We start from the raw sequence: 17,681 nt of genomic DNA, 5'->3' as shown, positions 1-17,681 counted from the left end.
TGCATACTGCTTCATGCATCCAGATCTGCACCTGTACTGTCTTCTGAAGTTAAGATGAGAGGATGGGAGAACAAATAGGATGCCCTTCATACCTGATACAAAGTTAAGCTGCTTTAAGCATGCAAAAGCCTTCTTTTTCAACTTTTTTTTTTTTTTTTTTTTTTTTAACTGAGGCAAAAATCATTATCGGCTTTCACCTCTTCTGGGTGTGTGTCAAATTTGGCACGTATGCAGACAGGATGAACCTAAAGTCTCTGTGTGTCAGTTCCGGATGAAAGATCACTTGCTTAAATTTCTGTTTCACTTCTTTAAGAAATTCAAGCCATTTTAATCCTACAGAGCTCTGAATCTAAGCAACTGTTTTTGTTACTGTTGAAAAAAAGAAAAGTTAATGAACATACTTAATTGAAGTTGCTTAACTTTGGACTAGAAGGGATTTCTAAAAATCAGCAAATTAAAAAAAAAAATCAATTCCTTCCAGGAGTGGCATATGCTAAAATCTGAATTATGTTTTGTATTCACAGGGTAGTGCGCAGGACAAGTCTGAACATAACTTAAGGCCATGGCAGGATGCTGGAAAAGAATCCTGATAATATTTGTGGCAGCTCAAGTACTATTTGTGGTCAATACCTTTGAGGAAGAGGATGTGCCTGAAGAATGGATTCTTCTTCACGTTGTTCAAGGTCAGATTGGAGCAGGAAACTACAGCTATTTGAGACTAAATCATGAGGGCAAGATCGTACTTCAGATGCAGAGTTTAAAAGGTGATGCAGACTTGTACGTATCAGATATGACACTTCACCCCAGCTTTGACGAATATGAGCTACAGTCTGTAACTTGCGGCCAAGACGTTGTCCACGTGCCCGCGCACTTCCGCCGCCCAGTGGGAATAGGGATTTATGGTCATCCCTCTCACCTGGAGAGTGAGTTTGAAATGAAAGTGTACTACGATCGAACAGTCGTACAGTATCCATTTGGCGAGGCTTCTTACAACCCCGAGGAGATGGAGGCACACCAGAAATACTCACCATCTACAGAAGATGAATCTCAGGATGAGGAATCTGTTTTCTGGACTATACTTATTGGAATCTTGAAATTAATACTTGAAATTCTTTTTTAAATTGATGCACACTGGACTAAATCACACTTCAGCCTGTGAAATTGAACATGAATGACTCACTGTAATATTTAATACTCCTTGTTATGTTTCCTGAAGAAGTATTCAGGTTACTTTTCCTAAACCAGAAAGGAAGTGGGGGAAAAAAGCCATATTTAATTTTATATTGTAAATCCTCCCCATATGTAAAATGAGCAGCAAGCACAGTATTTGCAGTGTTCTTCAGAGATCAGGGCTTAAAAATGAACGTACAGTCAGGATCTTGTTAAATTCACTTTAAACAGGTGCTTAGGAAAATCAATTTAGTATTTTCTATCTTTTTTTTATAAAGAAAAGTAAAATGACAAACTGCTGCACTTCAGTGCCCCGTCTTAATTTAGGGCATATTTAAAAAGCAAATCTACTCCTTTTCTGAGTGAGTATCTCCAGTAAAACTAATGAGCAATGGCTCTCGAGTGTATGCATGGTGAGGAGGCTAGGGTGAAGGAAGGAAAAACCAATCAGTTGCCTGAGGGGATAGATGATCTGTGTTTTGCCTGCTTGTGCTCTACGTCAAGTCAGCCATCTATCAAGCAGGGGTCTGTCCAGTCACTCATGAGACCTGCAAATCCATGACCTGAATCAAGTGCGTGTTGCTTCTTCGCTATTGCTGCAGGGAGAGTAAGCCTTCAGCTGTTGTTACTTGTCAATATGTTTTCTTCCCTCATTAAAAGCAATGCAGCACGTAGCATCTTGAACTCGAGAGGTGTTTTCTTACGCCTCCCTGTATGGCTTTTTGTGATTGATTTTGTTTTAGTACATCTTTATGAATAAGTCATTGGCTTGCAAAGAAAATTTCTGCTGAAAGGAATTTGCAGTACATTGTAAGAAGGTCAAGCCATGCCCGCTTTTCCTTGAAAGTTAGTTTGTCCAGGAGTATTTTTCACTTTGGTAGAGTCTTTCAAAATAACCAGTTGCTATGCAAATAGTGTGTATTTAAATTGCTCTGTAATTTTCTTTTCACAGAGCTTACTGATGAGTGCACCGAAATAAACAAAATTCTATACAAATGGTGCATGTACAATTTAAATGTCATTACTGAAAACCTTCTCTTTTTAAGTGGGAATTTGGCTTGTCTGTCTCTATCTAGACATCTGACAGATTAGTCACTTGGTTCACAAAAAAAATCATTATATAGCCAAAATTAAAAGTTTATTTGGTAAAAAGAAAAAAAAAAAAAGTGGTATTGTTCCTCTTAGAGTGGTTGGTTAAATAGCACCAAAGTATCACTTTAATTTGTGCAGTTAAGTTTTGGACAGCAAGTTTTTTTTGTTTTTTTAGCCCTCCTTGCTGTTTTTCCCCCTTCTTCCTCCTCTTCTGGGTACGGGAGGGTCTTTCTGACAACAATCACAAATCCAGCGACCTAAGGAAAAAAAGTCATCAATTATTGGGAAACTACCCTTGTTACTCACTCATCTAGTCACGCACCTTTCACCGTATTAATGGGTGCTCATTTATTTGCACTACTTCCTTTAATGTAAACAACTAGTGCTTTTCCTTAAAATGTAAGCATCTTCTCTAAAAGCTCGAGAAAGCAGCCTGTAGAATTCACCCTCCCTTGTGGATTTGGTATCTGCAACAGCTGGCTATGCTGATCTTTACAGACCTCAAGAAGTGCCGGCACTGCTAAGGAGGTGGTTATTAGGAAAGAACGTGACAAACTGTGTCTGAGTGTGCAAGTTACGTTTTCATGTGAATGACCACAGTTTCAGGTTACGGGCAGTTACTCGGAGCAGAAATGAATGGCAGTGGGAGAATGCTGCTCTTCTGCCACAAGTAACGGGGTCCCATTCCCCAAACCAGCATCTGTTATTTCAGCACAGATTAAACCTCTGGCAGGGGTTCATGACCAGACCTTGTACTAAAGCTCATTTTCTGAGGGAACGATAAAGGGTTGAGAAAAGAGCAGAAGTATTTAACTGTTTATATAACAGCAGGTGGAATCATAAAGGCTGCTTTGGTGATTTTATACTTTTGTAGGCATATAATCTATTTTGTTTAGATTCTGTCCTTAGGCCAGCCTGAAACTTAAATCGGCCACAGAACCTGTGTACTAAAGTGACAGCCAGCGCCAGTGCTTCCCAAAATGGGAATGTACAGTACAGGCGAAGTACTGCAGTTACAGGGAATACTGTTGCTGTAGAATGCGTAGCTGCTGAATACTTATTTATTCATGAACTAACTGACCATGCATTTAGTGTTACATGAAAAGCAACAGTACTGCCAGTTATTTATAGGTCTGAAGCTTTCTTTACACTGCTTTGAGCTGGCCAGGTGATAGGAGTGGCCAGGTAATTTAAAGGTACGGGCTGCCTGACACCTAGGTACATCACTTCCAGCTTTGATGTTTAAGAAAAAAATGGGGAGGGGTTTAAAAAGTTGTTTACAAATAGTAAATCCAGCATACTTTTTAATTTAGAAACTGAAATAATAGCACAAACATTTTATTAAAGTGAAAGCTATACGCCAGTGGTATACAGCAATACAGCCTCTTTACAGGTTTCTTTTAAGAAGAGTCTCAGTATTCTGTGGATATGGAAAAAAAACCCCAACCCTAGTTCTGAGTGAGACTCTTCGGATTCTGCTGTAAAAGCCAATTGTACTTCCTATACAGGAACTGCCAGGTTAAACTGTGCACAACCAAATATACAGAAATAAAGCTTATTAAAAAAATCAGGTCCTACAGTGTGCTTTCCCACAGGATTGCTTACTCCTACCGTTCACACTTGTTTTCAACCATTGTTTCAAAAGCAATGCATGTGTTAGTTCTGACAGAGAAAGCCCAGGACTCAGAGGAGGTGGGAAAGGAACAATTAACTCTTACTTTATTACCTGAAGGGATAGCGTCAAGCCCCACACAGAAAGTGTGATAACCACGGTCACATACGTCACAGAACATCATTTCTTCTTCGTGGTGAGGCTGCCCACATATAATGCATGTTTTACACTCCATACATTGCCAAGGGTAAGTCTTAATCATAGCAACAAGCTCCGGGGTCATATCAAGGCAAGAAGGGTGGCCTAGATTAAAACCAATATTATTATTTTTGTGTCTGAAATGAAACATAAAATTAGTTAAGACTGGTTGCTGTTACAGAAGCTGAAGCTCAGCTCACCTCCTGGTGAGATCGCACAGTGCACAGGATGTGCTAGTGTATGTAATATTAAATAGAGATGGAGTCTTAACAAAGGCCAGAAAAGGCAACCGCACTGTTGGCAGACAACTGTAGTACACTAAGTATTTCCACAAAAAGATCTGCCAAACAAATTCCCTTAGGAATCCACTCAGTGTATGCAGATACTTACCGCTGTTGTCACACTGGGAGCAATGTATAAGCGCTTCAGCTTTTCCTTTCTTGTTGGACTCCTTACCCTTCAGACAAATTCCACATATAGCATTTGGAATGGCCTTTGGCTGGAAGGGTAGAAGAGGGCTATAAATTCATTCCAGAAGAATTTACAGATTTAACAGGAAATGTCATATATCTCCTTTAACTCTTAAAATTAATCAACTATCTGTTACGATGCGTGAGCCTTAAAACACATAAGATAGTAACTGATGAGCGGCGGTATTGAAAAATGCATAAATTAACTACATGAAATTTTGCATTGGGCACACATAGTGAGTTATATATAAATCAAATTGGAGTAAAAGCATGTCCTTGTTTCTTCCTATGAATTCAGCAGCTAACATTCCCCTCAATGTAAATTAAATGTGACATAGCATTAAAAACCTTGGCATTTTTTTCCAAGATGTACTACTTCTTTATGAATTTCCATGCAGATTTCCTGTTTATGGGAGAAATTAAATACTATTTTCCATTTGCATTACATTTGTCCCTGGATATAGAAAATTCATTACAAAAGCAATAAACTTCATTTTTGTATCTTCAGTTTCAAAATACCTGGTTAGCTATGCTGTACATGGCTATCTGTTTCACCATTCTTTCTTGTAGCCAACCAGAATCGCTGGATTACCTACACACCATACACACCCTTGCATTTAACTACAGTTTCATATTCATCATCTTTCTGAGTGATCATCTGGAGTGCATTTGGGTCCATGAGATCCATTTAAAAGGTAGGAGAGAAACAGCAGGCTGTGACAACGAGTAACCTCTGTGTATGTATTCCATGTCCCAACCCAAGGGACACACCAGTGGAGCTCTAGCCTGATGAGGACCAAGGAAGAAGTAAGGCATTACAAATTTCAGAAACATGTCAGTAGTTACATTGTTGAGTTTTGACCTCTGCATAATGAAATTAGTCAGGAATGTGGTTTAAAATTAATGTAGTACTATCTGATGTTAAACCGACTAGTGCCAGAGTTTAAAAAAAAAAAAAAAAAGTTGCTGCAAAGACGCAGCTAGCAGAGTTCAAGGCATACTCTGTTTTCTGCGGAACTGAATGGCTTGTCAGCAAGCAAGGAGAGTTCCAGCCAACAATAACCAACCACATGTGGGGAGAAGAATGAAGTTTAATTTTAAAATAAATAAAAAAGTAAAAACAGAACTCTATATACACATATGAAAATAAATTACCGAGATCTTTTGCAATACAACTTATCTTGAAGTGTCTATTTCCCCAGCCAGTTTTTTCTAGCACCTAGCACGATACTAATTACCTTGACTAATTTTTAAGGAGTCAGGTCACATTGCTCTAAGTTTTCTGAAGTTTTCAATCTGCTTTTTAAGTTAAAACAAGGCTATAATCTGTTTCAAATTGTCTGGTCTAAAGAGTTTTATTTAAGAAAACGAAACACCATACCAGATGTTTATAGGTAACTTCCTTCAAAAGATGACAGAGGCATTCATATAGACTTTTTTTTGCTTATTTATTTTAAAAAAGCAGAGTCAACCTGTTTCATACATAAATATAATAAAACAATAAAAGAAGTCTAACATTCACAAACGTCTCTACAAAATAATAAATATAATGGAAGCAAAACCACACATAAACTCTTTTACTGTTAACTATTCTGTGTCCTACATGTATACCTTTATACCCTGCTCCTCCCAACAAAAGTGGCACATGCTTAAACCTCATCAGTGTTGCAGCATTTGCCCTTCCATTGTTTAGGCTACATTCTAATTTTTTCGTATTGCCTTTTTATCTATTTCTAAGTAAACCAAGCCTTTCTAGAATAGCAAGTGCACTTTTCTAATCAGATTTCTAGTTTGTTATGGATTTGTGTTTTACTGCCTTTAATGTACAGCAGCACACTCTCTTGTGCTCCAGCAAGACCAAAATGAGCTGCTTTTCAGTCACTGTACCTGCGTTAGCGTACGTGCAGTTAACACTCTGAGAGACAGAATTCTAAAGTTAGACACGGATACAGATGCATTTATTCATTTATTAACAATGCTTCCATCTATTCTTACTTCACTACATTTTGTTTATTAGAAATCGTGCATGTTGGGGGGTTGAGAATCACAGCCTATTAATAATAAAGTTCCAACAGTATGGAAGTATTTTCACAACAAAAAAAAAAAAAAAAAAAAAAAAAAAAAAAAAAAAAAAAAAAACTATTCACAATTCAAAACGGTTCAAGTTCTACCACCATAAATGGTTTTTAGAAACGCTAGGAAAAGAGTCTATCAAATCCAAATGGGAAGCCATAATATCCCATCTGATTAGAGTAAATTTTGCTTTCTACATCCTCACCTTATTGGGATGAGGAAGGGAGAGAAAATGAATGCAGGGTCAAAATGATGACTGCCTGCTCTGTAAGTTTTCACTTCCATGCTGCTGTGCTGCAGGTCATAAAGTAAGCATTCCATCTACACCATTTTTATTAGGTCCTAGTCTGAATGCAAAGCGTTCCATTTCCAAATACAGTGACCTGAAACAGAAGTCTTGTAAAATATAGTTTCTCAATACATTTCAGTTTTATGTGCAAAAAATCTCCTGTACTTTTAACAGTACCTTGTGTGTGCAATTGTAGTAACCAGTCCTGCAGCAACAAAGACTCGCTGCTTGTAACATGACAAAATGTAAAACACACGCTTACCGTTCTTTGCTAAAGAACTGACAATAAAAATGGCTCCATATAAAATACATTATTTCTTTTAACCAAAAATAAATCAGTGGAAATGTGTGAATCCTGTAATACTTGTAATGTGGCTATAACTATACATTTGTACGTTGATGCCATAGCAGTTATCCTTCAATTTTAACTACACATAACCAAAAGATTACTGTCCTACAAAAATAGTCAAATATTAGAGAACAATACAGAACAAAAGTATTACAAAGATTTAGAATTCACAGAGACAACATTTTAAATCAGTTAAGCCTTCACCTCAAAGTGCCTTGACATCTAGGCACATACGGTGTATCATTATCTTGTTTCTTTATCGAGTAACAAATAAAAATCTGTCTTACCAGTTAAAACAGCTCATGGCATTGGGTTTACTGAAAGCATTTAAACGTTCCCACAAACAAGAAAGCCAATCCTCTTGCCCTCCCCATACATCACCACCTTTGACTTATGAACAGCCTGATGGCTGATGCAGGCAGGGCACGCTGACATTGCAAAGGTGTGGCACTAAGTTTACAGCAACAGCTTGTTACTAACACAATCAGTGATTTTGAACCAGTAAATAATTGCTACGGGAATCCACTTTCAAAATGCAATGCTGTTTACTATCATTACTCTTAGACAATTAGAAGTTCAGAACTTTGCAGAAAGTTCTGCTCCATCAGTCCTCTCTCTGTCCTTTCAAAAGGCCTTTAAACAGATTGGACTAATCAAACACTTGCAGCTAGGTGAAACTTTTGTTAAACCAGTGGCACACAATCTCTAAAGTCAAGTTAAAACAAAGCTAAAAAAAAATTTCAAGCTCCATCTTCGGATTTCATGTTCATGGGAATATTGGTATGCATTCTGTGTCCACAACAATTTGCAGAGTTACATATAAAAAAATATACATATGGTATCACAGTCTAAATCTCCATAGTTTGCATATTTCTTAGTAAGTTCCTGAAAAGAGAAAACACAACTGGAGCTTGCTATCTGTTATGAACTTGCACAGATACTGTACATAAAGAAAATTTATCAAAGCTGTCCAATTCTTGCTGGAAATTAGCTTCTTAAAGTAAGTTATAGTTTAGTTACTGTTAACTTGGTAAATATAGATAGTAAGTATTTATGAATATGAAATACAAGCCATCAACAGCTCACTTCTGCTGAGAAAGTTTCTCAAGATGTACTATCCTGTCAATGACAAAAACGTTCCTTTTTCCATACCCCCTCTTAACACACATTCCTGGCTGCTAAACCCTGTCTTCATGTAGTGTTTTCCCTCTTTATGGGTCTAATCCTGCTCTCACGTAAGTCAACAGAAAATTCTTATTCCTTTCAGTGGAACAGGACTAGACAATAACTTGCTTTAGAAGTGTTACATTATATTCAGATCCTCTCTTAGTACGCAGAATAATAACACATAAATAATGCATGTCAATTCCCATTTCTTCTGAAAAGTATTTTCATCCTAATCTTATTTTTATCTTAATTTTTGAAATTATTATGCAGTAACACTGATGATTTGGGTCTTAGTTTTGGCAATCACTGCTTGACAGCTGAAATGTCTTAACATCCTCACCAAGTTTTTAGCTTGGATAAAAGCATATTGCCCACAAATGTTTCTATATTGTACGAACTACACAAAAAGCTATTTTCCATATACTGTTAAAGTGGTTATGTAGTGTTGCCTATACAACTGTAGTAAGCTTCTTGCCTTCCATCCTACAGATAGTAACATCTCAGGATGAAAGACTGTATTTAAAATGAATGTCATAACAATATGTTCAGCCACATAGCTGCACTTTACAGCACTGATCCCTTGGTATGCTGCCATACTAAATAGTAGAAAAAACATAATGGATACTGAATGCTAGTTTTGAACTGGAAAGTAATTCTGGCTGCTATGTTAAGGCAGACAGAAAGATGCAGAGTTGCAGTGATAAATCCACAACTGGTTTTTCTCATGTTACTGCCTGGGAATCTGAGGAGTTAACAGAAACAGAGGCCACTGTATATCTAGGGTAAAGGAAAGCCCCACACGAAATAAAAGCAAAAAGGAAGTAAGGAAGCAAAGAGATGGAGCACACAACAGGAAAGTAGCTAGTGAAGTACAGCAAGCAGAAGTTCCATATTATTGAAAAAACAAATATTTCAGGGAGAGGCTGGTCAGTACAGAAGTTCAGTCAGGGGCTTTTTTCTTCTACCTTGTACCCAGGAACTGACTTGGATAATACAGAACGTTTGGAACCATCTTTTCTTGGAGTAGCACTTTTGTCTCTTGTTTTTTGTCTTCCCTGAAAAGAATCCTCCTGGTTGTCTGTGGCGCAATCACCTTCAGATACATTGCCAGACGAATTGTCCTATAATAAAAATACCATAGCTATATTTTTTATTTTTTGGATAGACAGACAAGTCTTTCCTATGCCCCTTAGAGCCAACTAAGGTAAGAGAAGGATACATCTTTCCTTCTGCAAAAGCATGGGGTACATCACAGTCTATAATACCTTTGCTCATAACCTTCATTATATGTTATTTCTCATGCTAAGAGACTGGCATCAGCAATAGCAGTTGTGTTTTCCAGTTGATCTTGATACCAGAGTGGGGAGCACAACAGTGTAATTCTTTGAACCGTTTTCCTTTGAAAGTCAGCAAGAAATCCACTATATGCGAGATGCTGTTTACAAAGTAAAGGGCCAGCAAAAAGTTAACAGTGCCCTTGCCATGCATTTAAAGTATACTACCAAATAGCACTGCCTTGAATTAAACATGTGAAGGTTTTTTCTGCCACCCTCATCTACTATTTTCACCAGGAGCAATCTAAATATTTCATTTGGATTGCAGCAGCAGAATGCCATCAAAGGCAAAACACACTTCAATATTTAATACAGAACCAAACAACAGAATTTACGCTGCAGCTAAAGCATTTTTTTTGAGGAATGGGGAGGCAAGAAAGAAGGGAAGAGGTTCAAAGAGGGTGAGAGATCAATGTAAGCATAATTAAGAGCAGCAGCACAAGATTTTTCTCAGAAAAGTGTTAATAAAGGCCTCCAAAAAGCTCCAGAAGAAAGCACTATGATTAATCACTTTTATTACAATAAAAATCAAAAGGACAAAAAACAATGGTGCCCTACAGCAAAAGGCACTCTGTACAAACATCACAGTAATAAGCCTATGCCCCACAGCCCAAAACCAAACCAGGCAGAACAGACACAGGGCAAAGGGAGGAGTATGATACAAAAGCAAAGCAAACTTATGTCGCAACAAGAAATGGTACGTTTCACCATTATTTTAGGGGAAGGGTTCTTGAGGACAGGCCCATTAAAATGCTACAGAACACGAAAACTGCTACCTGACTCCAACAATGGGAAGGGTGAAGAAGGAAAAAGCATAAAGCATATTGTAGGACTCACCAGGGAGATCTGACGAATGGTAGGTAGCCCAAAACTCAGGAAAAGAGGCCTGACAACTGCCCACCTCCATGTTCAACATTTTTCCCGAACAATATGCCCCAATGACTAGCAAATAACCCCTGCTGCCATTGCCAAACCCACTTCACAGGAACCTCATTTTAAATTTTCCCTGCACTTTTCCCACACAGGGACATTTTCCCTTCTGCATTCTGTCACCAGAAAGACTTCTCAACTTCTGTGAAAAATGAAGGGATAATCTGCTCAGTCCAGTTACTCTTCTTTACCATTGGGGGAAATGGAAGTCAGTGGAAAAGGGAACTCTGAAGAAATGGTTAAAGACCAAGTGTAAAAAAGCTGAAGTGGATTAAACCAAAATTCTGAGCTGACATTTAACATGCTAAGTTTGTATCACTTCTTTTTCTCCAAAAAATGCAAGCAGAAAGGGTGTATTAACAGCTATCTCTCCTTTGTTAGCCTACAAGCTAACTCCTTCCTTTCTTCTTCATTTAGGAGTATCTTATGAATATTCAAACAAAATAAATGCTTATATGTCAAAATTTATCATTATATATACCCACCATCTAACATGTTATGAGTCCAACTGGGAACTGTTAAATGCACCTGTGATTTTACATTCTATTTCTCTTAAAATTAGGGTTAAACTTCTGGAAAGCAATATACCAATGGTTCAGTCGTACTAAGACAGCTCATCTGAAGCTCAGCTGCTCTTGAACACTTAAATCAGTTTCAAGAGAGGTATGTGAAAGTTTCCCTTAACTTCCATTAACAGTTAATTTTGCATTTGCATAAATAGAAAGAACATAAACATCTTTTAAACATGTATTGTAAAGCAAAAAACCCAGTGCTTTTTATCTTCTCTTTAAATTGGAAAAAAGTAACTGTTTCTGTACTGAGTACCTTCCTGCTTCTATGTCACAAGAAGAAAAAGTTATCAGGCTATCAATAGCTTTGCTTTAGTGACAGATTCTGTGGGACTTAAAAAGCAAAGTATGCTGTGACCTGAACTACAGTGTTCATTCCCCTCAGAAATGCTAGCAACTTCCCCTTGGGGAAAAGGGCATAAGGAAGAGCGCAGTTGGGAAAATTCTTCAAGACTTCTTTAAAAAGAAGGAAGAAAGGGCCTGAAATTTCAAGTATTTGTTTTATTTATTTTAAAAATGGATCAAAATGGAAAGCTGGAGAGCAATGTTATAAAATGAGAAGTACTAAAAAAGGGAGTATACTTTTAGTTTATGATTCTCCATTTTGCAAATGTTAAAGATTCTACTGAGAAACTACTGAAACTAACAAAAGTGAAGGGAAAGGATTTTTTTGTTGAAGAATACTTTCAATTTGCCTCACCGAATTGCCTTTGGTTTTCCGTTTTTCATCACCTCGCCCTTCCTCTGCATCATCTGAATCTCCATCACTGTCTAACGCAGGCAGCTCTGGATCCAAAGGAGGTTCATAAAGAGCTGTGTTTAACGGCAAGTAACGAAGTTCATCTGGAGAGTATCTAGAGTTTAAAAATAAATAAACAAAACTCATTCATGTGTACTTTATGCATAAATATTGTCACACAGGTAACATGTGTTACAGGCCTTCAATGAGAAAGAGTAAGAAAAGTTCCCTTTTTTCAGGAAGGCACATAGAAACATGCAGTTCTGAAAACATAGGAAACATACTAATTTCTCCTCCCAAATATGATACCATCTAGTACTTGTCTTCTTTGTATAGCAGATATTCGTGGAACACAGGAAGTATGTATTTGCAATGTTCCAAATCTACATAATCATAAGAGGCCATGGAACTCCTAAAGATTTTTAGCCAATCCACGTTACTATGTCCAACAGACTATGCACTTTGTTTATACACGTACAGGGCTCACATAGAACAATTCTAACCCAGGGCACACAAACAGCTAGGGTCCAAAGCAAAGTAAGCAAAGAATATAGCCATATGTCTGAGTTACTTCATTATTGAAGGAGAACAAAAAATGCATATAAAAATTAAATTTCAGAAGAATGTGAAGATCTAATCACATTGCTTATAGCCAGATACAGCTTAACATGTATAATCCACCTTTTTTTTGTTAACCTTAAATACTAAGAAAAAAATGAAAGTCCTCTTACTATTAAGGACAAGCATTGTAAGGAGTAGGATATTATTTTGATGCATATTTTGTAAGTTTGTGTCCTTCATTAAGAAGGATAAGTAGTTTCACTTGCAGCTTTTAAGTGCAAAATAAGTAAGATATCTAGTATTATTCATTCAATTAATTTAATAAAACTGAAGTCGTTCAAGAATGTCCTATGACATGCAAATTTGGGGTGGGCTGTATGTACACACACTGGAATGAGCAAGGCATATGCAGATAAAAGAGCTTCTTTAAAGAAAAACATGCATGTATACGACAAGCACCATCTCTGTTGTACAGATAGTAAGACTTTGGCAAAAATTTTCAAATCAGCCTATATTTGTCAAACGGCAACATGCCACCAGGTAAAGTCATACATTTCTGTAGACAGTCAAGTACACATTTTTCATGAAATATAAAGATCCAACTCACAGTACCTTTGTCACTTACAAATCCAACATTAAATTTAGCCATTGTACTTTTTAAATTAAAAACTTTCTAAATATTTAAAAAAGGACAGCAAGACTGTCACACAGAAAACATGTAATCACAAGCCAGCATTACAATATTTTGATATAGCGATATTAATCTTCACACATGTGCAGAGGCAGATAAGCAAACATATGAGGGTGGCAGGAGTGAAATCAAGGTCTCCTTTCACCACAGTAAATATCTAAGCAGGCCAAATCTCAGGCACTGCAATACATCAGCAGAGACAAGTACTCTTGCAGCCACTACTGTTCTGTTGACAAAAGCTGTCACACTATGCATCTGTTAGACTAGCAAGTCTCAAACATAGAATTGATTCAAAACCTTACAGTAAATACACTTAAATGTTTTCCATCTGCTAGATGTAGATAAAATTCATTAGTGCAACACAATCAGCAGCGAGGATGCTTTTGAAATACCTTTTGTAGTACTCCTGGAACTGGCCGGGTATGAGAGCCACTGGGTAAGGACTAACCTTTGTTCTCTCTGTAGGTAAGATTTTGTATTTCCCTTGAGGCACCTGGATAATCTGTATTGTTTAATACAAAACAACGACGTTTTTGTTCCACGTACAAACTTTTGAGCCTTCCTCACCATCTACCCCCAAAAATTTTGTTTAAGTAGCCAGTTTTACTGAGTTGGAACAGCTACCTGAGTCCTCCCATGGGAAATCCAATTCATTAAAATGGTAAGATATCCCACTCACAAAACAGTATTACAGATTAAGCCTAATCACTAAGGATCCAGTGAACTGAACAAACATTAGGTAAGACTGCTTCTTACAATATATTATGTAAAACAATTTTAAAATTAAAATCTAACAATTGAAACAGTAAACATTTACTTTTGTGACTGGCATCTTTAGCATGAATTATCATTGTTGGTCCATATTGGTGAAGGGTAGCAAGAACATGTCCATCTAATTATGAAACCAGACTGAACTATAAAAAAATCCCATTAGTAGCACCAATATATGGAAAGGAGAAGCTTACACAGAAGCCTTCTTTCCTTTAGACAGAAATAAAACTAATTATCCATTATCTTGTCTCTAACACGGATAAATAGCAGAAAAATGTAAGCTTTCTATAGTAGACTGCCATGTAACAATTTGCAAAGAGAAAATTTTTGCTTTACTGCCTTTACACAAGCAGAACAGTCCTGCTTCAAAATGCCAGCTGATTTTTTTTATTTTTTTTTTTTTACAAATCAGGCACAGGAGCATGAAATATATCTGATTGAAAAAATAATATAACACCTAACAAAAAAGGGCATAACATTGACAGGCAGCACTCTCTTAGAGGATAAATAGTTTACTTTTTTACTCTAGGTACTGTTCAGGCAAAATTTTGAGGTGTTCCAAAAAAGAATTAGCCATTTATATGAATAGATACAATAGCAACAGAAGCTTCTTAGTAACCTAAACATCCCTCTTAGTTTTATGCTACTACCATGTCGCAGATTAGCGACATGACAACAAGTAACACTGAAATTTTTAAAGCTTCTTGAGACAAGTATTTGCAAGTTAAATATATTTATTGCAAAAACTTTTTTAAGATTATTATTTTTAGCAGTACTACCCATTTAACAGTAAAACTGTTTTAAGTCCCTGCATGACTGAAAAAAGACTAATCAAAAACCTTGATCATAAAATAGTTAAAATGATACCAAAACCAATGTTACTAAAACAGGCAATGAGCTACCTATTGACATTGATAAGAAATTTAAATCTGCCTACATGTGTCTGCAAATCAAAATAGGCTCTTCTTTCTTCCATCCGCTCTCGGTTTAAATTGCTGTTGAATTCTGCGGCTTTCTTGGCAGCTTTTTTAATATATTCTGGAACTTTACTGGCTTCTACTTTCTGTGTGTTCTGCTGCTGCATTTGCTGGAATAAAACCGATTTTATTAGTTCACATATATTTCACTATCAGTTTTAGAACAGCCTTTTCTTATACCATGTTACAGATGTGGTTCACTTACATGCTAGTTACTTACAGAGTACTCTTTATAATGATCTGTTATTCGCTGACGTTCTTTCTCTTGCAGTATAACAGAATACTCAGCATGTTTGGCAGGGTATTCTTTAATCATAAGATCAATTACTTCATCACTACGCAAAGCTGTTAGACCTAAAATAGATAAAAGCAATAATGATGCTATCTGGCAAAACTAACGGTAGGTTATTTATACCCCATAATGATCAACTCAAGTTTTTGAGCAGCTAAAGACAACAACCTGCTGTGCACAACGCTTCTCTCTCTCTCAAGCAGGAGTGAACTTGTGCCATTTAGCTTTCACGGCTGATTAGGAGTTTGCTTCTACCCGAGGAGCTAAGGCTCATTTCTTTTCTTGCTTACAGCTACAGATCCCTTCACACTGACTCAGCCGCCTGCTAAGCCCCACTGCAGGGCAGAACCTTTGTTCTAAGCGGGACCCGGTGAACTGTTAGTTTCAGTTTCCAATGTTGGTGAAGTATTAGTTTCATTAACTTGCAGAACCTTAACTGACATTATGAGGTCTATGTAACCTCTCTGTACAAATCAAGGAAGACTTAACTGTGAGGGCAATTAAAAGCAGCAAACTGCACGCAGACTCCTGACTCTCAGTTAAAGTATTTGAAGTTCAGAAGTCAGAATGCCTCAGTTTGCAGTTATAATGCAGATCTCCTCCTTTAAAGGTTCCAACAAAACTACTCTCCAAACACTGACGAGAGAATAGAAGTTGACTTATGTTACTACCACTGATTGCAAATATAACCTTAAAAATAGGGACAGTTAACTCAGCACACTTCTGTATTGGCTATACAAGACAGAATGTAGCATGAGATACTGTTCTCTCCAGAGCGTATTTGAGTTTAAAAAAAAAAAAAAAAATCAAAGAGAGTTGGCAGGCGAGAAATAAAGGTAGTATACTAAAAACTCTTAGTATATAAAGTGACAATACCTTTGCACAAACCCATGATATACAGAAAAAAATGCGATGGGCATCATTTAATCTCTAACATGCTTCGAGTCACATGTATTAGTAGAGGAAGAAAAAAAATACTTCAGGCTCTTTCAGTATAAGCCACATCAATGACATAATTCAATTTCAAGTACATTAAACCACTTTAATACACAGGCTTCTAACTTCTAACATAGAAGCTCAACCACAGAACATACACTAATATTTGCTGAGTTCCAACTAACTCAGCAAAACAAGACTGATGTACTTCTTAATTTGAAAAATTATGGTGTTCTCTTTTCTAGGAGAAAAAGGTTCTAAAAGTTAATTTACAACACAGATGGGATTTTGCTAAGTAATTAGAATAGATCCAAATTTTACTTTTTTATAATAGACCTGGAATACTGACACCTCATGGCCAATTTACACAAATAATACTAAACCAGTTTTCATTTCAGAATGTTTTCATTTGAGAGTGATGCAATACTGTAACAAGGAATCTAACAATTTGTTTTCTTACCTAGTGTGCACTGAGTCTCTGTGATAACATTTAGTTCTCTGAGGTAGAGTTTCTCCTTGTGAGATAGATCTCGTCTTTCTAAATCTCAAAAAAAAAAAAAACAGCAATAAAAATGTGCACAGTTACTCAAACTCCCCCATAAACACTGTCAAAGTATTTTGACAATTTTATTTCCAGACAGTGAGAGTCTGTATTATACTACTATTCCTACAAACACAATAATATTATAAATTAATTTTAAATTTAATATACGCTGTAGGGACGAGGTCAATTTTTCTAAGTACCCTGCCTGGAGTTATGATTTACAGAAATACTCAAGTAACTTGACAAAGGAGCTCAGATGCAGAAAAGACTATCAAGCACTGAAGGTAAAGATACATTCTTTTTTTTTCTTCCCTTTTAAGATGCCTTTTAAAAAAGAACTCCATAACAGAAAAACCAGATTTGACAATTCTGAACAGTGAAGGCTCAAATCCTAGAACCTCCCCAACTCGTTTTTTAAGATTATTCCACAGCGTAGAAATGTTGCCACAGTTCAGGACATGGAATACAGAGATATAGCTATAGAGTAAGAAATCACCAACAAAATACTTAAAAATAAAATTGAGGTCAGTTTTCAAAAGGTACTTGCTGATCTAACTCCCAAATCAGACTTGTTTACAGACTTTCAATGGCAATACCAAAAAGTCTTAAATTACTTCAAAAATCATAGGATACATTTTCAATATGCCAGTAGCAAAAATGAGTAAAAAAAAATTATGTACAACATACATAATTCAGATCTGCTTTTGCCAGGGTCTTTTTTAAACAGTTGTCTCATGCTATAGTCAGAGACACAGACTACATACATCCAAACTGTATGAAGACGAAGATTTTTAGAAGACAAACTCTAATAATAAATACCTGGATATTTTCTTTTAAAGGAAGTCACACCCAGATATTCACTGACTTGCTCCTGAAGCATATAATATTCTCCTGTTTCATCTGGTGGCCACTTGTAT

At 36.6% G+C, this 17,681-nt stretch overlaps 2 protein-coding genes across 2 annotated transcripts in view; one reads left to right on the top strand and one right to left on the bottom strand.

Moving 5' to 3' along the window:
• The first annotated feature begins 549 nt into the window (after positions 1-549).
• Positions 550-1,357, top strand: LOC104625187 (chromosome unknown open reading frame, human C6orf120). The gene has a single exon (XM_010292752.1). The coding sequence runs from the start codon at positions 563-565 to the stop codon at positions 1,118-1,120; it is 558 nt and encodes a 185-aa protein (XP_010291054.1). The 5' UTR covers positions 550-562; the 3' UTR covers positions 1,121-1,357.
• A 1,076-nt stretch (positions 1,358-2,433) lies between these two features.
• Positions 2,434-17,681, bottom strand: part of PHF10 (PHD finger protein 10) — a 15,925-nt gene continuing 677 nt past the window's right edge. The window contains exons 2-11 of the mRNA XM_010292751.1: positions 17,584-17,681; positions 16,681-16,764; positions 15,213-15,346; positions 14,953-15,102; positions 13,637-13,746; positions 11,954-12,107; positions 9,386-9,541; positions 4,463-4,571; positions 3,989-4,177; positions 2,434-2,519 (exon numbers count right to left, since the gene is read on the bottom strand). The exon at positions 17,584-17,681 is cut by the window's right edge and continues 51 nt beyond it. Coding sequence (XP_010291053.1) covers positions 2,434-2,519; positions 3,989-4,177; positions 4,463-4,571; positions 9,386-9,541; positions 11,954-12,107; positions 13,637-13,746; positions 14,953-15,102; positions 15,213-15,346; positions 16,681-16,764; positions 17,584-17,681 — 1,270 coding nt within the window. The remainder of the gene's footprint in view (positions 2,520-3,988; positions 4,178-4,462; positions 4,572-9,385; positions 9,542-11,953; positions 12,108-13,636; positions 13,747-14,952; positions 15,103-15,212; positions 15,347-16,680; positions 16,765-17,583) is intronic.

This window comes from Phaethon lepturus, unplaced genomic scaffold (assembly GCF_000687285.1).
Source record: "Phaethon lepturus isolate BGI_N335 unplaced genomic scaffold, ASM68728v1 scaffold30138, whole genome shotgun sequence".
NCBI classification, from domain to species: Eukaryota; Metazoa; Chordata; class Aves; order Phaethontiformes; family Phaethontidae; genus Phaethon; species Phaethon lepturus.
The sequence above is the reverse complement of the archived record's forward strand: the minus strand, read 5'-3'. Positions and strand labels throughout refer to the sequence as shown.